This window comes from Brachyhypopomus gauderio, chromosome 2, assembly GCF_052324685.1.
Source record: "Brachyhypopomus gauderio isolate BG-103 chromosome 2, BGAUD_0.2, whole genome shotgun sequence".
Taxonomy (NCBI): domain Eukaryota; kingdom Metazoa; phylum Chordata; class Actinopteri; order Gymnotiformes; family Hypopomidae; genus Brachyhypopomus; species Brachyhypopomus gauderio.
Genome location: NC_135212.1, coordinates 35,269,939 through 35,294,804, shown reverse-complemented (window position 1 = coordinate 35,294,804; position 24,866 = coordinate 35,269,939). Strand labels below are relative to the sequence as shown.

The following is a 24,866-nucleotide window of genomic DNA, read 5'->3' as shown; positions in this document are numbered from 1 at the left end:
AGAGGCATCTTATAGTGTCCATCATCCTTAAGACGTATCTCTTCTTTCAGTTGTGTTAGAAACTCTAGGTCTTCTTGGGAGATCTGTTTATCTTCTGCACCTGTTTCACAAAAGTCAGACTCAAGTGCCTTAATTATGTTTGGTGGAGCAACCATCTCTCTAACCTGTGTTCTGCAGACAAAGTGAATCTCGCCCTTCAACTCTGAAGAGGACTGAAGGCTTGGGATCACTGGCATCACCATAACTTGATGACTTACTCCAATGGCGTCTCCATAGTCAACGTGAAGGTTGCTACATCCAATGATGCTCCATCCCAAGTCCGTTCTCTGCGCAAAGGGTTGGTTCTCTTCACCATACACAACTTCACGCGGGAGGAGAGCTTGAGAACAATTGTAACCAATCAAGAGCCCGATCTCACAGCTCTGTTGTGGAGCCATCTCTTCGGCAATATGCTCAAGATGAGGCCATGCTCGTGCGGTCTCTGGTGTCGGAATATGCTCTCTACTCTCAGGGATGAGTTCTCGTGAATAAGTCACTGGCAGCAGAATACTTTTATCTGAATAGAAACCTCTAACTTGTAGACCCATCAACTTGTGGCAAGCTACAACCATACTCTTTGAAGCCATCATGGAGAACTTGTTGGCTTCTCTCGTGAGGAATTTAACAAATTGATTAAAACTAGGAAACATGTTTGTTTCTTCTTCAATTTCTACCACTTTCCTATTCCACCTTGATGCTAACCAATCAGGAAGCTTAGAAAGCATGTTCTGGTTTTCACTGCAATCATTGAGAATTTCAAGGCTCTTGATGTCCTGTATGGCAACTTCACAACCACGAAGGAAGTCTGCAAAATCCCTGAGTGCCACACTGTCCATTGGGCCTATCTTGGGCCATGCTTTGAGAATGTCTCTGAAGGATTTGGCTATGATGAATGGATTTCTGAACCTCTCTTCTAGGACAGACCAGGCAGCACTATAGGCGGCTTCAGTCCCTACTAGGAAATAACACTCAATAGCTCTTTTTGTTGCTCCACTCACATACTTACGAAGATAATAAAGTTTCTCAGTGGCGGGAATATTTTTTCAATCTATCAGTGTCTGAAAGGATACTTTCCGGTCATTGTAACAGAGTGGGTCACCAGTAAAAATGGCTGGCTCTGGAATTGGCAGACGACTCATGCTGATCGATTCGGCCAGCATCCTTGCGAGGGATGTAGTGCTGTCGTGCTGTGGGCTTACTATGACTTGCTGTGGAGGATGATATTGGAAAGGGTGGTTACTGTGTCAAGTTACCTCTTTCCAATCCTTTGATTCACATTTACATCTTACATCTTCAAATTCCCTTTCACAAGCATAATTCTGTGAGTATACTTGCATTTGTGCCTTAGCAGCATTTAACTGTTTGACTGCTTCACTGCTTCTAGACGCTCCAGCTCTTTACGCTTTTCATCTAACATTTTCTGTCTTGCTGCATTTTCAATCTCTAACTGGGCTTGTAGTTTAGTTTCTTCCTGTTCTCTCTCCAAGCGTCGTCGTAAACTATCTGCTGTTTGTTGAGCTATTATCCTTTTATTTTCAGCTTCAAGGGTTTGAATCTCTCCTAATTGGCGTTCTTGATCTTGCAAGACTTGTAAGGTGGCCTGATTAGCAGCAACCTCAGCAGCTGCCTCTTGCCACTTTAAAAATGAAGATATGGAAGTAACATTTGAACTGCTCTGAGAACAAGTAGAATTTGACCATCTGGAGCTAGAACTTGATCCAATTGAAGAAATGGATGAGAAGACCGACTTAATGTCATTCAAATCCAGTGGCTCCCCTTCTGCCTCTTCTTTTCTTTCTATCCAATCCAATATTTTTGATGCAACCTTTCTTGTAACAGTTTCACATTTATCCACTCTACGGCGCATGTCATTATTTGGAACCTTAATTCTGCGCAGATCTTCATACACATGGTTCAACTCTGTTGCAGCATTGCTTACCTGTGAAATTAGGTCTTGCAGCACATTGTCTGTGCAAGGACCGCTCACCGTTTGCATTGCATCCTTTACAAGAACTCTCCTCTTCTCGTACTTTACCTTAAAACGACATTCAATTTCCATGAATCTTTTATGATGCAGTTCTTGCCCTTTTGCAGTTAAGGTTCGGATTCTTTGACTTCTCAGAGGCTCACTTTGCTCGTCAATATGCAACGCATCATCGGTCTTTGGGTGCATTTCTGCCTCTACTTGGGGGTTTTCTTGTTGCGCTGTCTGCTGAGATGAAGGTTTGAGAGCAGCTACCACCATCTCATTCGGCTTTCGCTGGGTGTTCACTGCCTTTGTGAAGACGGATGGTTTATGGTGTAGCAAACTTATTTCCAATCGTGAGAACTACAAATACAGCAGATTGCAAAGATATTTGCTATAAATGACACAGATCATGACATTTATCCTTTAACTCCATTAATGTAAATAAAGCGAATCTAACATGTTCAATGCAATTCACGTCTCTTAAGAAATGCGATACACATACATGCATTAGCAGGTTAACATTCACCGTAGAAACAAATATTAAACAAACCTCGTTAACTGCTTTCGCTAAAGGAGAGGAAATATAACGTCTCGTAGCCTGACGAAAGTCAGATTAACTTCTCTTCAGTAGTATTACATTTGTCTTAGACAATGAACTTGAGAATACAAAGAATAACTAACACGACGACAGCTTAAGGTAGACACGTGTTCTTGAAACCAAGAAAAGAAAAGAAAGAAAAAACAGCGAAGTGGAGTGAGACATCAGCAGCTGTTTACAAGCAACCTGGGCCAAGAAAAACCGTTCCGTCTCTATAGCAACACTAAACACAACCGCACAAAGGTAAACAACTCATCTGTCAGCTACACTTACCTAATTTCAGACACTATTACTGGGCTTTTAATATTCAGAAAATCATTTACTGGAATAAGGGGACTCTACAATTCTACAATGGTTTTAATATTCAAAGGCTCTACAGCAGGGGTCGGCAACCTATGGCACGCGGGCCACCGTTGGCACGCCGAGGCATAATCAGTGGCACGTGACACGCTGGACCAGCATCAGCAAAAAATTAATAATACAAAATAGAGCACAATCCTCCAATCGAAATCGCTCCTCAACGCTCTGCTCGGTGGAGGCGCTTATACTTGGCGATCGATCGCGATATAATACTTAATTTGTGTCCATTTACACCTCCCCTCCGCTAACAATTTACACTCGCCACATATATATATATATATGATGTAAATGATGCAATACGTGCAATAAAGGAAAAAAAAAAACATTAAAGTGCCGTTCCAGAATAACAAGTGAGAAGTATTTTAAACTTTTATTTAAAAATGTCTAAAGTCATAGCTCTTCTAATGTTTTTATTCAGCTACTTTTGTGCAAGAATGGCATATACTTCTGTTTAAAGAGCTTCTCCGTGCAGTTTCCGCCTTCTTTTGGCAAAGATTGGCTGCATTAAAAAATGATTGACAGCTAACTCTGGTTGATAATTGGCTTAATAAAAATTGATTAACAATGAAAGTGTAGTATCTGATTGGCTGCATTCGAAAATGATTGACACATGCTCCGCCCTTTACCCACGCCCCGCCCCCCGGTCTTCTCACCTTTTTAACCCCTGACCCATTTTCATGCCTGATAAAAGGGGCTTGATTGAGGCCATCAGGACTGCTCTGGGTTCTCCCCCTCCCGGGTCGCTGCTTTGCCCCGAGAAAGTCTGTCATCACCGTGCTCTGAGAGTCTGTTGTTACCGTGCTCTGAGGTGTGTGCGCGTGTGCGTGCGGTCGGGGCGCAGGTGGTAGTTGGCGTTCAGAATGTTTATTTTATTTTTCTATTTAGAAAGTCTGTCGTCACCGCACCATACCGTGTCTGCCACTATCTGAGCCTGGTTCGCTTAGGCGTTAAAGTAAAGACACACTATGAGAATACCTCCTTTTATTACTGTTGTACTTTGTCTTTAATTCGTGATTTTCCGTGCGAATTATAGTGGGACTGCCGGCGCCAATGGACCAATCGAAAACCTGCCTGCGCACAGTTGTTTTGTGCCTCCGCGGAGCTAGTTGTCGCTGTGAGCGATACCAGTGGCTGTCCCAGCACAACCATATCCAGCTTTGGGGGAATAAGCTGCCGTTTTGCCTCAGAGAAAAGTATTTTTAGCAGTGTATTTGTCCACAGTTGATCCGAGGCGGATTACAACGGTGGCGTTAGTGTTTGTTTGTCTTCCATGTATTTATTATATGTATTTCTTTTGGTTTAGCTGTAGAGAGCAGGAAATAGAGTACAGCTGCTATCTACGACGGTGAAGCAAACTCCGTGTCAAGCTAGTAGTGTATGTGAATATCTGTGTGGTTGCTATTGACTCATTTTACTTATTTTATTTCTTTTATTACGAAGGGAGTTGCGGAGACCTCCGCAACTCCCTTCGTAATAAAAGAAATAAAATAAGTAAAATGAGGTGAGGAGGTGAGGTCAGCCTTTTGGTTTTTGTTCACTTTGCTGTGGGGAATTTGTGATTGTGTTTTCTTTTTATGTACACATGTGTGATTTTTATTTATTTGCTTTAAGCCGCCTCACCGAGTGTGCTCCTCCACTTTTGCTGTTCTCTTTCTTTTATGATCCGTGTCAATTAGCAGCCAAGAGTTTCTGCTGGAAGCTGAGCCAAGTCGTTTGTGTCTGTTTTATTATTTTATTACTTGTCATTGTCCATCTTCATGTTCAAATAAAATTGTCATTTTTAAATCTCTCTCTTTGTCCCGTGGTACCCATGGACCTGTGATAATTCTCTGGGTGTAATTCCCAGGGTGGCGTAGTTGGTCATAACTTTCAAATTTGATTTTTAATAAATTATTAGAACTCCATTCCTCCTCCTCTCCCGTGCGCCACGTCACATTCAGATTTTGTGTGTGTGTGTGCGCGCGCTTACCCAAGTCTTATAGTAGTATATAGTATATACCCAAGGCAAAAGTAGGGCATAGTTTTCAAGCTTATGTATAAAGGATGTGTGTGACTAGATCTTTTTGTCCCAAACAACTTCATTAATGAAACATGTTTTAGTCTTATGATCAGCTACACTGAGTAGAAATTCTCATGTCATAGATCTTTTGAATGTATTGATGGAGCAAGCTTTCTGTTTAAACTTTAATGCTAAATGATATTCATAACCAGAGGTGGAAAGAGTACTGAAAAATTGTAATTGAGTAAAAGTATCATTACTTTGCCTAAAATCCACTCAGAGTAAAAGTAAAATTACCCATCTCAAAATTTACTCGAGTAAAAGTACAAAATTACTTAATTTAAAATGTAATTTGAGTAAAAGTTACTTAGTTACTTTCAGTTATTTAATGCATGGATGAATCATGAACCAAATTCAGCACAAGTTGTTTTAATCGATTTCAAAGTGTATTTAAGGGCTGGAAAACTGAATACTGGTTTTAAGAATAATTACCCTTTTCTTGGTTGGAAGGTTGTCGAGTTTGATGTCTTTAGATTGAGTTCGCTGATTTGGTTCCAATAGGCTGGGTTCCAATTCCGTGTACAGTTCAGATTTGGAGTTACAAAGATCTCTGAAATATTTGCATCTTCAGTTCTGGAGTTTAACACAGGACTTCCAAGGTGTTGTAAATTGGGTTTAAACCTTGGGCAATCAGATAAGGCTGGAATTTAGAGTTTTATGAGTGTAGGTCCTTCAGAAGTTGTGAGCCCTGTGTCCTTCAAAGGAAGGTGGAGTCTGACCGGAACTTTTAGATGGCCTTTCTCCCAAGCTCAGGAGATCAGATAAGGTCAGAATTTTAAGCTTTGGGAGACGAAAACCATTGTGAATGTGGATTCTTAGAGCCTGTTGATGGATGAAGAACCAGTGTTTATCTTTAAATTAGGGGTGGGACGCGATTAATAAAATTGATCAAAATAATCAGAAGCTTTGTAATTAATCGCATTTTAATCGCATTTCAGTATTTAACATGGGAAATATTAATTTAAGTTTGAATGATGAATGAATCAATGAACATAATCATAAACTTCAACATTTTGTTTATTTTTCCACTAGTCTATTACACAGACAAATAGATGAGTGCAGAAAACAGAGCAAAAAGTTTTCAGAACACTGGAAATTCTGACCAAAAATGTTGTTTAATTTTGGGAGTTTTGCTCAGGATATTGGAAGAATAAGAATTTAAGTAAATCAGAAGATGTTTTTTAATACCATTTTAGATGGTATACTTTTTCTTTAATTTCCCAGGCCTCTTCCACAGGCATCTCCATAGTGCCTAGAAGTGGTCTTCTGCATGCTCAATGACTGGATCTTCCATTCATCATCTATAATATGAGCTGTCACACCAAAGTAATTCTTTTTGCTAACAGAGGTCCAGTGATCCCCAGTCAGAGCCACATTTGTGGCGCTCTTTATAATGACCTGTTTTACTTCCTCATCATACAGCTGCTGGATTTTCTTCGATATTATCTTTCTGGATGGCAGTTCGTAACTTGCATCAGCTGACACAATTTGCAGCACTTCTTGTAAGCCTTTATTTTCGACCACAGAGAGTGAACAACACAACAAACAAGCCAACATAATGTGACACGTCACGTTTAAACGCCTCCGCCGCTCGCATGAGGTGTGTGGAGTCGCGCGCTACGGTCACTTGTTTAATCCAGTCTTAATGGTCCAATGAAGGTAATTTAAAAACCAGGACATTTCCTCACTTAAAAAAAACCCGGGAAGCCAGGGACATGATGTGAAATACGGACATGTCCCGGGAAATACGGACGTTTGGTCACCCTATCGTACTAGGAATACATTTAGCAGCAAAGTTATCATTACTGACCTGCGCATTAGCCCAACATGTTTTGCGTTGAGGTGGTAACGAAGGGTAGAAGTGTTCCTGTGATAAGCAAACTCCTTCCTGCATAAAGTGCAAATAACACTGTTTGTGTTTGTACTTCCATCTGGAAGTTTCTTATATTTAAATTTCCCATCCACCAGCGTAGCCTCTTCAGTCATCTCCATCATGCTCATCTTATTGTGCGTCCATATAATCTGTATTGTCACGGTGAGGGGGCCGGGTCGCCACCAGAGGGCGCGCATCCCGGCCAGCAGCCGATCCCAGCACACACCCCCGCGCACCCCAAGGCATCGTTCTGGGTAAGCAATAGCAGGAGCTCCAGGAACTCCACTCGCTGGTGTCCACTCTGACGACCTGCATACAGGCTTTAACGGTGCAGGCGTCAGCCCGCACTCCGCTACCGCGGACGCCGATTTCCCGATTTTCCCGAGCCATATGGAGGAGACCCGGAGCGCTGTGAGGGCTTCCTGGTCCAGTGCCAGTTGTATTTTGACAGCCTGCCGCACATCAAGGAGAGTGAGAAGATCTCTTTCAAGGTAAACCGTCTGCAGGGCAGGGCACTGGACTGGGGAGCAGCCCAGGTCAGCGGTGAGACCCCATGCACCCGAGGATATGACCTGTTCGTTCGCGAGCTGCGGGCGGTCTTCAACCACCCCAGCCGCGGGAGATTCTGCGGGCAGAGCCTACTGCAGTTGAAGCAGGGAGCTCGTAGCGCCGCCGATTTCGCCCTGGAATTCCGGACCCTAGCCGCTAGGACTGGATGGGGCGAAGCAGCTCTTACCGATGTCTTCCTGGCGGGACTCAAGCCCAACCTGAGGGCGGAACTGACCTGTGGGCCAGAGGGACAGGAATTTAACCAGGTGGTGCACCTGGCGATCACCATGGACAGGTTGCTGCAGGAGCTAAGAGGAGAAACGGCGCTTCCGACTACCCCGCAGGCTCCCGCACATACACCGCCCCGTGAGACCACGACAGCCGAGCCCATGGAGATGGGTGCTATCATCCCCCCCCCCCCCCCCCCCTCACTCGGACCGCTGGCCCAAGGAGGGGGCAGGCTAGGGTAAGTAACTCTCTAATGGGAAATCTCCTAACATGGGAAGTGTCTTTGTCTTACGGGGCGATGTCCCTATTTGTGTTCGCTCTAGTGGACTCGGGAGCCTCGGGGAACATAATGCGGAGAAGTGTCGCTGAGCAGCTGAGGGTGCCCCTGATTCGTCTGGAGGAGTCGAGACGTGTGCAAGCACTGGACAGGTGACCTGTGGGTGGGGGTTTTATTTCTCACCGCACTGCACCAGTCACTATACACGTTCAGGGCCAAAGGGAACGTATCAGTTTTTTTGTCCTCCCTTCCACATGCTAACCCATCACGTTAGGTCTCCCTTGGTTCAAGCTTCACAACCCCGTTATCGACTGGTCCACGGGTAGGCTGCTGAAGTGGGTAGCGCCCCTCCAAGGCACCCGGTCTCCCTCCCGTGTGTTCGCACAATCCACCAGCGTTGAGAGCCCAAACATCAGCAACACTCTGGTCATTCCCGCTCCATACCGTGATCTAGCGGAGGTATTCAGCGCTGCCAAGGCCACCCAGTTACCACCCCACCGACCCTGGGACTGTCACATCACCCTCAAGGCAGGTACTACGCCACCACGCGGTCGAGTCTATCCACTTTCTCAGGAAGAGGAGCGGGTTATGGCTCAGTATATAAAGGAGGCTCTCACTCAGGGCTATATAACTCCCTCCATCTCTCCAGCCTCAGCCAGCGTCTTCTTCGTAAAGAAGAAGGACGGTGGTCTGAGGCCATGCGTAGACTATCGAGGGCTCAATTCCCTCTTAGTGAACTTTGCCTACCCGCTGCCGCTAGTGCCGTCGGCACTGGAGCAGTTAAGGTCGGCTAAAGTTTTCACTAAGCTAGATCTACGCAGCGCTTACAACCTTATTCGCGTACGCGAGGGTGATGAATGGAAGACAGCGTTTAGTAACTCTACGGGTCACTACGAGTATCGCATCTTGCCTTATGGCTTGGCCTCTGCTCCGTCGTTCTTCCAGGCGTTCATTAATGAGGTCTTAAGGGAGTATCTGAATAGATGCGTGGTCGCTTACATCGACGACATTCTGATCTATTCACCCTCCTTCGACCAACATGTGTGTGATGTACGGGCAGTTCTGGGCATGCTCTTGCGCAATCGTTTGTATCGCAAGCTCGAGAAGTGTGAGTTCCATCTCAGTGAGGTGAACTTCCTAGGTTACACCATTAGGCCAGGCTCCGTGCACATGCAGCACAGGAAGGTGGAGGCGGTCATGAAATGGACGCAGCCTCACACATGGCGCGAGCTTCAGAGGTTTCTGGGCTTCGCGAATTTCTATAGGCGGTTCATATGCGCATATAGCCAGATCGCAGAGCCCCTTACTGATATGCTGAGAGAGGGAGGTATTAAGCTTCGCTGGACAGAGAGATCTATGAGAGCGTTCAACCAGCTGAAGCAAGCGTTTGTCGACCTGCCGGTTCTGCACCAACCGGATCCTAACCGTCCTTTCATAGTGGAGGTGGACGCGTCAAATGTGGGAGTAGGCGCGGTGCTTTCCCAGCGGCCGAAGAAGCATAGCTCCCTCCGTCCCATAGCCTTTTACTCCAAGAAGCTCACCGCTGCCGAATGCAACTACGGGGTGGGAGACCATGAGTTGTTGGTTATGCGCAAGGCATTCGGTGAGTGGCGGCATTGGCTGGAGGGGGCTAAGCATCCGTTCACCGTGCTTACGGACCACAAAAACCTGCACTGTAAAAAAAAACATTTTTTAACAGATATTTACTGTAAATAAATACAGTATTTTTCTGTCTTTTTCATAATAAGAGAATATACGTGTAAAATACAGGAAAATGACTTTTTTAAAGAAAACTCCTTTAAATATACAGTCAAGTCTGTAAATTTAAATTACAAGAATTTCTTGTTTTATAACAGGATTGTATATTTTTTAAGGGTCTTGAGTTTTAATTTAGTAGATATCAGTGTAAAAATGCAGTTTTCAGTGTAAAAACACAGAACAATGCCTTTTGTAACTTCACAGTAATGTTCCATTTCCAAACAGTAAATTCATGGCATATTAAAATTCCATGTTATCAAAGAAATTATATTTAACCAAAAACAGCAGCCTAACATCTACATTTGATCAAAGCTGGAATTATAATGAATTAAGATTTGAAGTAAAATATTATGTTAAATTTCCCATTTCCAATTCTCTAAATATACATTAATAACTCTGCTACCAAACCAGCTGTAAATTGAATCACATACAGTAAGTACTGAACAACAGCCTTTTATTTGAAATGACATTTAAAGCAACAAGTTTAGAACGCAATACTGCTCCACTCTGCTCAAGCAAGTGAATAATATAAAATATTTGGTCCCTCAATCCTCAATCCTGGGCAATCAAGGGCTTTTCGTGAGAAGGCGCAAAGATATAAGGCATTAGGAGATTTTTTTCAGAAAGGCCCATAAGATAACCTGTTAAAACTTTGCAATATATAGCAATAGGTTTGCGGAGAGAGAGAGAGAGAGAGAGAGAGAGAGAGAGAGAGAGAGAGAGAGAGAGAGAGAGAGAGAGAGAGAGATCGACCCATCCATACATTCATCCATCAGGAAACAGATCAGCAAACAGTTCTGTGTGGTGATTGGACAGAATCGTGGGTGCCTGGTCTGTTCAGCCAATGAATGCAGAGAATCACTAGTTTGAATTTGAGCGCCAGGTGCCTGGAGACGTTACGTTCAGTTATTCAGAGTCGCAGGTAACGGCGAGACCGACTGAAGCACCGAAGCACAGAAGCACCAGTTCACGCCAAGTGTCTGTGTTCAATAACAACTGAAGGTACGTCTTAGTTTTATTATTTTTTTCAAAAATCGCTGATTTGCCGGGAGTGTTTAATTATTTTATTATGAGTAGCATTCTGACAAGTTGTTGTCTGACACGTTGTGTTATAGTAGTTTTGGTTTCAAACGTGTTTTAGCCAGTTTATTTTAATCTGTTCATGGCGTTTTTTATCACATTATTTAGTGGTTGTTTATTTTTAAAACGCCCAATCTTAACGTCTTCACGTTCTCTCATGTTTCTCCTGGAATTACAAGAGGCTCATAATACAGGAGAACTGTTCAGTCAGACAGATATAGTTTCAATTTCAAGCATTTTCAAGTACTTTAGCCTAAATTCCAGCACTTTTCAAACCTAAAACACAAAGCAACATTAAAATTGGTAAATGTTCCTTCCCGTTTTTGAGGGGTGTTTCTTTATATCGTTATGGACAGGGCTCTCAAGTTTTGGATTCATGTCAGAGTGTGAGAGTTGTTGACGGGGGGGGGGGGGGGGGGGGGGGGGGGGGTGGCGAACGTTAATTGTTGAGCGGGGGGGGGGGGGGGGGGGTTGGCGAACGTGAGTTGTTGAGCGGGGTGGGGGGAGTGGCGAACGTGAGTTGTTGAGCGGGGTGGGGGTTTGTATATCACGATCGATCACCAGTGGAGGGCGACATAGATATGGATTGGAGGTAAATAAACTAGATTTTTTTTTCTCGCCGTGTGAAATCGGAAGTGTGGCGTGTGAAGACGGTCATATGCATGTGTCACACGCTCAATGCGTGAGACTTGAGAGCCCTGGTTATGGACAACACTGCAAAGAATGTGACGCGAGGTGTGCGGAGTCGCGCGCTACGGTCAGTCTCGAAAGTATAAACATAGTTAAAATAAGCACAGCCAGGCCAAGTGTTTAATCAACTTTAAATAAATACTTTTAATGTCTTTTTTTAGGTTGTACAGACAAACAGCATTTTACAGAGTATACCTAACTTTTAGAAAAAACTGCAAGTTTTTGTGTTTTTATGTTGGCTATGTTGTTTCTGTGATGCTGAGCTCTAGCTATAAAAAGTTTGTGCTATTACCAGAAAAGAGAGCTTTTGTTTGTATTATATTTTTTAACCTTATTTTTCTATTATTTACTTATGTTTTATTATTATTTATTATTACTAAATGTTGAGAGAACACAGCCTTGCACAAAATGTTTGCACTATTATTACTTGTACACGTGTTATCTAATTTTAGATTTCATCTATTGTTGAATAAACCTGCAAAATATTTGGAATTATTCTGGATTCATTACACAGTAAAAAACAAAACAAATTAACATGCTGCTGTTCAGAGAGACATTACATTTCTGTATTTGAATCTTAATTTATTGTGTTTAACATTGTTGGATATCCTGATATCGATGTGAAAGTGTTGAAATGCAAATTAATTAGACCGGCAGCCTCCTTAAAAATAATGCAAACCAGTATCCTTTGCCAGTGTGGTAGTGTTTTTTCCATGTACGGAATGAGGGAATATAAAAATAAGTCAGATCTTTCCCTTTTGTTCATAGCTTGCTTTGACAAGCTCTAAAAGCAGACAGCACTCAGTGGAGTTCTTTCTGACCCTACCGGTACTTCCTCAAAGCAAAGTTGGCATCTGTGGTGCTCTTTCTTGGCATGACACCCTGCTGCTCACAAATAGTTCCCTCTTGTCTAAGTCTAGCTTCTACAACGTTCTCCCAGATCTTCAATGTGTGGCTCATCAACTTAATTCCATTGTAGTTGTTACAACTCTGTACATCACCCTTGTTCTTAAATATGGGTACCAGCACACCTCTCCTCCATTCCTCTGGCATTTTCTCACTCTCAACCATACCATTGAATAGTTGAGTCAAAGACCTCACTGCTATCTCTTCTAGAGATTTCCGTACCTCCACTGGTATGCCATCAGGTCCATCTGCCTTCCCTTCTTCATCCCCTCCAAAACTTTCCAAACTCTACTCTTTGTTCCATTTCATTCATTAGCTCCTCAAAGTACTCCTTCCATCTTCTCATCACACTCTCCTCACTTGTTAAAACACTACAATTCCTATCCTTAACAAGTCTAACCCAGCGCCTTTAACAGCTCCTCTATTAACTCTTTACCACATTCCTTCCTTCTTCAGTTTCCACCATTTGGTCTTCTCTGGTTTGACGTTTTTTTGACATCATTCTACACACCACCATACGATGCTGTTTGGCCACGCTCTCTCCTGTCACAATCTTATAGTCTCCAATCTCTGTCGTGTTTCGTCTTCTACACAGAATGTAGTCTACTTGTGTACTCCTCCCTCCACTCTCATGGGTCACCCTATGTTCCTTTTTGGAAATAAGTGTTGACTACAGCCATTTCCATCCTCTTGGCAGAATCCACCACTATTTGTCCTTCCTGGTTCCTTTCCTTGACACCAAACCTATCCATTGCTTCCTCATCATCTGTTTCCTTCACCATGTCCATATAGGTCTGTTACAATCACCACTCTCTCCTCACTGGGAATACTTTCACTTCATCTAGATCCTTCCAAAACTTCTCTTTTTCCTCTTCCTCACATCCAACCTGTGGAGCATAACAACTGGCAACATTCAATGTCAGACCTTCTACTTCTATCTTCAGACACATCACCCTATCTACACTTGTTTCACCTCTACTATGTTCCACGAGCGAGGAGCCGGTGCTTACACCCGAATGCTTCGTGGGAGCTTTGGAGTGGAAGATCGATCGGGAGATCGAGGCAGCGAACCCGCATCCAGGTTGCCCGCCGCACCGTAAGTACGCTCCCCCCGCGCATCGTAGCACCTTCATCAGCTGGGCTCATACATCAGTGGGGACGGGGCACCCAGGGGTGTCTAAAACGGCTCAGTTGTTGGGGGCTTGCTACCGGTGGCCGGGGCTGCACCGGGACGTACTGCAGCAGGTGGCGTCCTGCGCGGTGTGTGCGCGGTGCAAGGCGCCACACACTCCTTCTACGGGTAAGCTCCTCCCTCTCCCTACACCCAAGCAACCATGGACGCACATCGCTTTGGACTTCGTCACGGACCTCCCCCCGTCCGAGGAGAACACGGTCATCATGGTGGTAATCGACCGGTTCTCGAAGATGGTTCGCTTTCTTCCCCTGCGGGGCCTGCCCACCGCGTGGGAGACTGCGGATCTCCTGTTTCGGCACATATTCCGGCAGTTCGGTCTGCCTGAGGATATTGTGTTGGACAGGGGACCACAGTTCACCTCGCGTGTGTGGCGGGAGTTCCTGTCCAAGCTCAACATCACGGTTAGCCTAAACTCTGGTTACCATCTGCAGGCTAACGGACAGGTAGAGCACGCGAAGCAGGAGTTGGGAAAGTTTCTGCGCGCATACTGCAGCGAGCACGCGGACACATGGTGCGCCCTTCTGCCCTGGGCCGAGTACGCTCAGAACTCCCTCACTCATTCCAGCACGGGGATGACACCGTTCAAGTGCGTGCTCAGTCGCCAGCCGCCGCTCTATCCTTGGAACACCACATCCTCGGACCAGCCCATCGTCGAGGAGTGGTGTAAGAGGAGCGAGCGGGTGTGGGAGGACACCCATCAGCGGCTGAGGGAGGCGATCCAGCGGTTCAAAAGGAAGGCCGACCGTCGGAGGGGAGAGGCCCCATCTTATCAGGTAGGGGATAAGGTGTGGGTCTCTACCGAAGACGGACGCCTGGGCAGGAGAGGTAAACTGGGGGAGAGATATGCTGGCTCTTACGTCATTTTGAGGCGCTTAAAGCCAGTCACCTATCGCATCAGTCTGCCCAAAGACAGACGTGTGTCGCGTGCGTTTCATGTGTCCGCTCTCAAGCCATACAGAGAGGGTGCACTGGAGGAGGCCTCGACGTCACGGCCACCCTCGCGGCTGCAGTTGTCGGATGGACCCGTGTACCTCGTGGAGAGGTTACTGGACTTGTTGCGCAGAAGAGGTGGTTTGCAGTACCTGGTGGACTGGGTCGGATACGGAACGGAGGAACGTTCTTGGATTCCGGCCTCTCAAGTGGTAGGCCCCTCCCTTATCGCCGGCTTCCACAGGGAGCATCCAGACCGGCCGGCTCCGCGGCAACGGGGAAGACCGCATGGGAGTCGACGGGAGGGGTCCTTGGGGGAGGGCTCTGTCACGGTGAGGGGGCCGGGTCGCCACCAGAGGGCGCGCATCCCGGCCAGCAGCCGATCCCAGCATACACCCCCGCGCACGCAACCACTCCCACAGTCACAATCACCAGTATATACTAAACACCTGTTTCTTGTTACGTTGCTCTTTTTTAAGCCCGCAGGTCGTCTGATCCAGTGCTGCACATTGCCGCTACATGAGCGTCTCTGGATCTAGCGAGTCCGTCACTGCGTTCCCTACCTGTTTGCACGTTACGAGCTTTACTTTGCATCACTTACAGCAGGGATGTCAAAGTCAAATACACCGAGGGCCAAAAAACCAAATTTGCTACAATCCGAGGGCCGGACTGGTTCAATGTTTATTAAAACATATTGAAATGATTGCACATAGCCTATTGAACCAAGACCCAACACAGTGTATATTATTTAATGCCTAAATGAATAAAGCAATATTTTCTTATGGATCTGTCAGTAATTTCAAGTGAAAACATTTTTCAACAAGCAAACATAAAAACAAACTTCCTTCAAAGAAAACATGTCCTGTACATTAAATGAATAAAGTAATAAAGGTTTGAAAAGTGCTGGAATTTAGGCTAAAGTACTTGAAAATGCTTGAAATTGTAACTACTTAGTTTCACAACAAATATCTGTCTGACTGAACAGTTCTCTTGTATTACGTTAACAAATATGAGCCTCTTGTAATTCCAGGACAAAACAAGAGAGAACGTGAAGACGTTAAGATTGGGCATTTTGAAAATAAACAACCATTAAATAATGTGAATAAAAAAGCGAATTATTTCGAATCATTTCGACTATATGTATAAATATTTAACTTAAGTTTAACTGGTGCGCGCAGTTACAAAATTCGAGAGCTGCACGACCTTGCTAATCGACAGCGTGCGACGCACGGGCGGAGCCACTGCGATTACGTCATTTTCGCCGCCTCGCCGCTTGTGTGCTGCAGTGACTTCGCGGGCTACCGTTGCATTGTGGGGAATGTAGTGTTTGTGCGTGCAAAACACCATCGGGCAGCTGTGGCCTGTGGGCCGGTTCTAATAGTAATTAAATATCATCCAGGGGGCCATAGATAATCAGTTCGCGGGCCGGATCTGGCCCGCGGGCCTTGACTTTGACATATGTGACTTACAGTGTGTGCGTTAAGAACTTTACTGGTTTGGTTGCCATGGAAAATAAACTTCCTTCTGTTCAACCCACGTCTCCGGCTGTCTCTGTCCCACGCCACCGGCGTCACATATGTCTGGAACTCGTGCACTGAGAAACATTTCATGGTGCGAAAGTGTCTCATGCGTTAAATGCATTAAAATGCGTTAATTTTCTTAGTTCGTTAATTTTCCTGTAATTAATTAATCGAAATTAAGGCGTTAAAGTCCCACCACTACTTTAAATACAATCAAAGAGATTTGGATGGGTCAGTCTCTCACATTCAGCAGGGAAAGAAATCCACTCTGGTTGTCATAGTAAAATGGCTTTGGCTATATCCCTACACCATGATGGACATTATTACATCTTTTCCTTTTCTTTATTTCTTTGTCTAAATTGTTGTTGTTGTCATGGTGACCGGTGTCGGCCAGAGGAGGATGGGTTCCCCCCCCCTGAGTCTTGATTCCTCTCAAGGTTTCTTTCTCATGCAAAAAACTAGGGAGTTTTTCCTTGCCACTGTCGCCTTTGGCTTGCTCACTGGGGGATAGGACTCGGCACTTGTAAAGCAATGAAAGGGCAGTCATGGCCTGGTGGTTAGGGAACTGGTCTTGTGACCAGAGGGTCGTGGGTTCGATTCCCAGACCAGTGGCCATGACTGAGGTTCCCCTGAGCAAGGCCCTTAACCCTCAATTGCTCACTTGTATAAAAATGAGATAAAAATGTAAGTCACTCTGGATAAGGGCGTCTGCCAAAATGCTGTTAATGTAATGTAATGTAAAGCTGCTTTGTGACAACAACTGTTGTAAAAAGCGCTATATAAATAAAATTTGATTGATTGATTGATACAGTCATAACCAACCTCCTTAAATAACAAGGATAACAGGTACCAGGCTATTCAGCCTGGTACTGACTCGCCAGGTACCTCTCCTGTGGTAGCCCAAGGAGTCAGCTCTGACATAAAGACTGCAATACAGTAATATATGTTGTTACAAACAATCAACAAGCCAGCCTCAACCTAGCCAATTGCTGTTCAGTGCCTCAGTACAAGCTCATTGTTGCCTGGATATTAGTGGAATCAGATCATTGTTACCAGAGCAGTTTCATTGCTGTTGTAAGAGTTATATACATGTTGCTGCTCTCCCATGGAGCATAGCAAAGATAGATGGGATATATTCATTAATACTACTAAGATGATAAACAACTCAAACATTAATTACCTATATAATACATACAACCATATGTATTACAAGTCAACTATGTGTCTATTTAGCTGATTATTAATAAAATATAATGCATTTTAATGAATAAAACTGTAGTGGCAATAACACTTGTGCAGAGGCAGATCTGAGTTGCAGTTCATAGGTACAGCTTTGACAAGGACAATCCAATTGTAAATCCACAAGTAAATCATATTTTAAAAGGCACACCTACTTTGCCTTTGGCCTACCAGTAAAACTGTACCACAGAGAATTTGTCATTCCATCTGTATAAATACCACATATCCTTCTTGTTCAGCCAGGTGACACATCAGACCTCCCAGACTTCTAAACCATCATTAAGCAATCAAGAACGCTTACCTTTATGGCTATAAAAACATTTTTTTATCATCATTAAAAAATAAAAGTAAAAAGTTACTTTAATCAACAAATTCAAAGTGAAATTTAATTATGATGATGTTAATCAACTTATCTCTAAACATAATGTATGAGATACTTGTATAAATGTGTTTGTAGATCAGTCACTGTGCCACTTGTGAGTGTCTCAGTGACAAAAGGAAATATCCCTCATTTCTGCGAACTATTCCCAGTGATTACCACCAAAGCAGAGCAATAGCGGAAATGGTCAGGCACTTTGGCTGGACCTGGGTGGGAGCAATAAGAAGAGATGATGACTATGGAAACAGTGGAATGGCTGCATTTACTGAAGCTGCAGAACAGTTAGACATATGCTTAGAATATTCCCTTCCATTTTTTAGAACATACTCACAAGGGAAAGTTATGAGAATCATTGAGCAGATCAAAAGCTCCACTTCACGAGTGATAGTGGGATTTGTCGATGCCTGGGACTTAGAGGTTTTGTTGGAAGCATTTTTTGAGCACAACATCACTGGATATCAGTGGGTGGGAACTGAGGCCTGGATCTTTGACCCAGTTCTGGCAGCAATGGACAACCATAACATATTGCAAGGAGCCATTGGGCTGGCAATTCCCAAAACAGAGGTGACAGGTCTGAAGGACTTCATTCTAGATTTAAATCAAGTGAAATATGCAGGCAGTGGCATTTTTTCAAAATACTGGGAGGCAATGTTTCATTGTAAATATAAAATACAAAATGATTCAGAGGACTTACCAGTGTGCACAGGTGAAGAGAAATTGTCTGAAATGGACAACACCTTTACTGACATGTCTCTGATGCCATATTTCAATAATGTGTATAAAGGAGTTTATGCTATTGCCCACACCTTACATTACCTTCTGGGCTGTAAAGAAACATGTCCAATGAAGAAGCAATCTGATCCTTTCACAGTGAGTAAATGTTTCTGCACATTTGGAGCACTAAAAACCCAGCCATAATTATGTAATTTAATTGGCAATTAAAAAATGTTAACCATATATGAACAATTAACTTTGGTCTATTTCTTCAGTTTCTAGAACAACTCAAAATGGTGCGTTTCAAAACTAAAGAGGGTGAAGAAGTTTATTTTGATAAAAATGGTGATCCTGCTGCAAAATATGAGGTCATAAATTGGCAAGCAAGTAAAGACCAACAACATGAATTTGTCACTGTTGGAATTTATGACTCCACTTTCCCTGTTAACAGTCGATTAACACTAAACCTGCCTTCTATTTTGTGGGCACAAAATACTAGTAAAGTAAGACATGAGATATGATGATAAACATTTGGAGCTGATGTTTGCAATGTCAATTTGAAGTATAAAATGATAAAATCAGACAACTAAATATTTCGCTTAATTATAGGTACCAATATCTGTGTGCAGTGAGAGCTGTCTTCCAGGGACCAGGAAGGCTGTGCAGAAAGGAAAGCCTGTGTGCTGCTTTGACTGTATACCGTGTGCTGAAGGAGAGATCAGTAACATGACAGGTACAAAAAACAGAAACTGGAAATTTTTTGTATGAAAATAAAGCCAGTGTTATTCATTATTCATTTTTTTAATTCATTTTAGCAAATATTCTTCTAACAAAGGAGCATTCATTTTTGTAGTGTATTCAGCTAATATTAATAATAGTGAAAATATGAATATTAGTTCATATTATAATGTAATTTAAAGTTGCTTACTAGTCTACTAGTTTACTATAGTCTTTCTATCTTACTTCACAACAGATTCTATTAAATGCCAACAATGCCATCAAGACTCCTGGTCAAACCTACACAGGGACGAATGTGTAAAGAAGGATATTGAATATTTGTCTTATGAGGAAACAATGGGAATGTTGTTAACAGCTGTTTCTATTACTGGTGCAGTTATGACATTGGCAATATTAGTCATATTCTACAGATATAAAAATACCCCAGTAGTCAGGGCCAACAACTCAGAGCTGAGCTTCCTGCTGCTCTTCTCTCTGACTCTGTGTTTCCTCTGTTCACTTACTTTCATTGGTCGGCCCTCTGAGTGGTCCTGTATGCTGCGCCACACAGCGTTTGGGATCACCTTCGTGCTTTGCATCTCCTGTGTTCTGGGGAAAACAATAGTGGTGTTAATGGCCTTCAGGGCTACACTTCCAGGCAGTAATGTTATGAGATGGTTTGGGCCTCCACAGCAGAGACTCAGTGTCTTTTCCTTCACTCTCATCCAGGTTCTTATCTGTGTGCTTTGGCTAATGACATCCCCTCCTTTTCCATTCAAAAATCTAAAGCGGTACAAAGAGAAGATAATTCTAGAATGTCATTTGGGATCAACTATAGGTTTCTGGGCTGTTCTGGGTTATATTGGATTCTTGGCGCTTTTGTGTTTTATTTTGGCTTTTGTAGCACGGAAGCTGCCCGATAATTTTAATGAAGCCAAATTCATCACATTCAGCATGCTCATATTCTGTGCAGTTTGGATCACCTTTATTCCAGCTTATGTCAGCTCTCCTGGAAAATTCACTGTAGCTGTGGAGATATTCGCTATTCTGGCATCCAGTTTTGGTTTGTTATTTTGTATATTTCTACCAAAGTGTTACATAATTATATTGAAACCACAGAAAAACACTAAAAAGCAACTTATGGGCAAAATGACCAAGTGAGACAATATACATATTTACTGTTTATGTGGTGACATATAAACCATGCAAACTTGGACATGGTTAGATAATATATCATACCAGCTTATACTTTTTCAATAAAAACATGACTCTTCAGTCTCTTTCAATACAAACGTGCTAAACCCTTCAGTTACTTTCCACATGTGATCCCAGATGTAACAGCTACATGGTTACAAACACTCCAGTAGTGTTACAAACTTAAAAACACTTCACACAGTAGTTGAATACTTAGCCGTACTATTATTCAAAGAAAATGCAAAATGCCAAAATATAAAGAGGCTTTAAAGGTCTTATTGACATTACTCCAGGACAGGAAAGTATGCAGCTGTTAATAAAAAGGAAGTCTTTCATTTAACTTTCTGACAGTTTGAAAAGACACAAAATGCCTTAAATATCCATGTGTATGCTTGTAAGCACTGACAGGTAAACTTCAAAAAGGAATTTATTATTGAAAATTCTCAGAAACATAAGCTGTGTTATTGTTTTTTTGTGTTGAACATAATATGAAAATCAGATTACACTTACACTCTTGCTTGCTCAGATCACCCAATTTATGGCTTTATTAAATGTCATATTGCCACTGCTCCAGCAGAGGGTAGTAAGCACCTAGTTACCATTTACTAAAGGACATGTTCCCTTTAAACTTGAAACTTTAAAAATAAATGTTTTGCAGAAAGATCAGAAATATTGTTTTGTTTTCCATTACAAAGATGTGGCTGAGCGAGCCTGCGTGCTAAACAGACTTATCTCGTCTACACCCCTCCTCATCCAAGCCAAGTTGACTGTTATTAGCGCTTCTGCACTTATAGTTGTACTGCAGCGCTTTGCACTTTTTTCTTTCATTTTGTGTTGTGCTGTGCATGCCTTCTATTAGTAAGAATGGACATTAAAGAGTTCACAGTCCAACCCTTGCCTCCTGCTGATTCTGCCTCCACGTCAGTGGCTGGCTGCAAATATATGTAATAATTGTAACCTGAATAATGAATTCAGATTTATTTAACATTAAATGTGCCATATTTAGTCAATTGTGATTTTTCACTGCAAATGAAATTTGTCCGGGGAGCAGTTGGGGTTAGGTGCCTTGCTCAAGGGCACCTCAGTCATGGCTTCAGGTCTGGGAATCGAACCCACGGCCCTCCAGTCACAAGACCAGTTCCCTACCACCAGGCCATGACTGTCCCCGGAGTAGTTACATTAAGAAGTAGTTACATTTATAAGTTACTTATGGCCCTCTTTGGACAACTATTATGCTGATGCGGCTCACTGTGAAAATGAGTTTGACACCCCTGCTATAAGAGCATGCAACATTTTTTTTACTAAAACAATAATAACATTGGACATCTTTCAGAAAGTTCATTACCTATAGCCAGTGATGGCTTAGTTACCTTGAAAAAGTAATTTGATTACTGATTACTCCTTTAAAAAGTAACTTAGTTATGTTACTGATTACTTGATTTTAAAAGTAACTACGTTAGATTACAAGTTACTTTTGTAGTTACATTCAGCAGCAAAATAATTTTTTCCAATACTCACTTTATTGGAAGTGCATTTTTAACAGTAACAATGTATTGAATCAGGTTAAGTAACCGAGGCAGAAACTGCTTAATTAAAAAATCTCGAGAAGGGAAACTTTATTGATAATGCAACCCTGGCGCGTGCAGGCTCCGCCCTCCCATTGTCACTTAAAGGGCTAAGACTCCTTGAGTGGCCAAGTGTCCGTTAGGGAATTCACCATGAGGAGTAGTAGTCACTGACATTACGTTTGTGTAGCTGCGCGGTATTATTTGTACATTTATTTGGTAATGTAATACAAGTGAACTGTTCAGTCAGACAGCTATTTGTTGTGAAACAAAATACCATTACAATTTCAAGCATTTTCAAGTAGGCTACGTTAGTCAAAATTCCAGCACATTTCAAACGTGGAACACAAAGCAACATTAAAACTGGTCAGGTAAATGTTCATTCCCCTGTTTTTGAGGGGTGTTTCTTTATACTACCACATATCCTTACGGGAGGACACTGCACAGAATGACTTGTAAAACGTGCTCGCAGTGTCGCGCGCAGCGTGCGGAGTCGAGCGCTATGGTCAGACGCAAAAGTAGAACTGAGCCAAGAAAAAAGCAAAAATATATATTTTACTAGGGAAAATAAAAATAGTAACGCACAGTTACTTGGATAAGTAACTTTAATCTGATTACTGGACTGGAAATAGTATCGCGTTATATTACTCGTTACCGAAAAAAGTGGTAAGATTAGAGTAACTCGTTACTAAGTAAGTAGCGTTACTGACATCACTGCCTATAGCTTCATTATTAATAGGGCAAAATATGATATAGCTTCCAAGAGGCTAGCTAGGCTAACCATGCCAAGAGGCTAAATGATGCTGAGGAAAATACTACAGTATTTTTACATTCTAATACTGCTTATATTCTAATATTTAGTATGCATTCTCTTATTCACAACTGCGTTCTTCGTAGCTCTTCTTAGCCGTTCTTCTATAGAAGGAAGTTTTGTCCCTATAATCCTCTCTGCCATCTTTATAACTCTTTGCAGAGCCTTCCTCTCTGCCTGTGTGGTGTTACCATACCAAACAGTAATACCTGTGGTGAGGATGCTCTCTATCAGCCCCCTATATGCCTGGGTGAGAGGACGACGATTCAGACCAGCTTTCTTTTCTGGGCTTTTTTCACTGTAGCTGTGGTGTTCAGAGTCCAGTTCAGATCAGATGTAATCTGTAGTCCCAAGAATCTGTAACTATTAACCCTTTCTACCTCAGTCCCACTGATGACAAGAGGCTGTGGAGTTGGAGGATTCTTCCTGAAGTCCAGTATGATTTCTTTGGTTTTTCCTGTGTTCAGGATGAGATTATTCTTCTCTCCATATACAACTATGTTGTTCACCAACGTCCTGTACTCTGACTCATCCCCTCCCTTAATAAGTCCTAGAATGGTAGTATCATCAGCATATTTGATGATGATAGTATTGTTTTGGGTGGAGACACAGTCGTGGGTATACAGGGTAAAGAGTTTGGGGCTGAGGCAACAGCCCTGTGGAGATCCTGTACTGACTGTAAGCTCAGCCGACATCTGTCCTCCTATTCTCACCACCTGTGGTCTTTCTGTCAGGAAATCCAGAATCCAATTACATGTGGATGTAGGGACGCCCAAGTCTGTCAGCTTCTTGATTAGCTTGCCTGGCCGGATGGTGTTAAATGCAGAACTGTAGTCCAGGAAAAGCATCCTGGCATACGTTCTGCCGTTATTCAGATGTTGCAGAGTGTTGTGTAGGGCTATTGCTACCGCATCGTCCACTAATCGATTGGGGTGGTAAGCAAACTGGAGGGGGTCAACAGTATGCGGGACCATGTGATTAATATGTGCCAGGACTAGTTTTTCTAGGCACTTCATGGCAACTGATGTAAGTGCTACTGGACTAAAGTCATTTACAGTGGATATAGTTAGTCCTTTAGGGACTGGAATGATGGTGGAAGATTTAGTCACGGAGGACCACAGCCTGGGATAATGACAGATTGAAAATGTCACAATACACCCCAGCTAGTTGTTCCCCGCAAATCTTCAAAACTTTGGGATGAACACCGTCTGGTCCCACAGCCTTGTGGGGATTTGATTTTTTCAGAGCCTTGAGGACCTGTGTATGAGACACCTGAAAAACAGTGTCCTCTGGATCACAATGGGCTTTCAAAGCTGTGTCTGTATTCTGCCTATCAAATCTGGCGTAGAAAGTGTTAAGGCTGTCTGGGAGAGTGACATCTAAAGGGTTTATAGTTGTGTATTGTGACTGAGATAATACCTTTCAAGTTTTTGGCAATGAGCCCTTTTTGCTGCTCTGATGGATTTCTGGAGTTCATAGCGTGCTCTTTTATACTCCCCTTGATCCCCTGACTTGAAGGCTTCCCGCCTCTTCCTGATTCTCTGTTTCATGTCCCTATTAAACCATGGTTTTTGGTTTGGGAACATATGCACAGTCCTGGGAGGTGCACATATGGAGGTGCACCAACTGATATAATCACTCACAGTCTCTGTGTATTCGTGTATGTCATTACTAGTCTCTTTAAAAATATTTCAGTTTGTAGTCTCCAAACAGCTCTGCAGGCTGGTCCGACTAAACACAGGTTTAAGCCGGATTGCCAGCTGGTCCGACTTTCCCAACTGGGGTTTTGGCTCAGCTAAGAAAGCATTTCTAATGTTACTGTAGCAGTGATCCAGCATTTTATTTCCTCTAGTGGGAAACGTCACAAACTGGTACAGTTTTGGCATGTTTTTCCGAAGATTACAATGATTAAAATCTCCCAGAATAATGAGAGCAGCATCAGGATACATATTCTCATGCTCATTGATCATGTTGTGTAGCTCTTTCAGTGCATTCTCCTCCTTAGCTGAGGGGGGGATATACACAACACTCACAATGATACATTACAGTTCTCTGGGCAGAAAAAATGGTCTTAACTTCAGAGTTAAATATTCCACACTTTCAGAGCAGGATTTTTAAATGATCTTACAGTCTGTACACCAGGACTGTTTGACAAGGACAGCCGTTCCCCCTCCACGACTCTTACCGCTTTCCGCAGCACACCGGTCCTGTCTGAA

At 43.0% G+C, this 24,866-nt stretch overlaps 1 protein-coding gene across 1 annotated transcript; it reads left to right on the top strand.

Annotated features, from left to right (window-relative positions):
• Positions 1 to 5,756: 5,756 nt before the first annotated feature.
• LOC143508684 (vomeronasal type-2 receptor 1-like) lies at positions 5,757 to 20,241 on the top strand. The gene is made up of 10 exons (XM_076997345.1): positions 5,757 to 5,791; positions 7,233 to 7,846; positions 7,999 to 8,104; positions 8,936 to 9,080; positions 13,893 to 14,024; positions 14,532 to 14,723; positions 17,728 to 18,519; positions 18,639 to 18,866; positions 18,973 to 19,096; positions 19,337 to 20,241. The coding sequence occupies exons 1-10, from the start codon at positions 5,757 to 5,759 to the stop codon at positions 20,239 to 20,241; spliced, it is 3,273 nt and encodes a 1,090-aa protein (XP_076853460.1).
• Positions 20,242 to 24,866: the final 4,625 nt, after the last annotated feature.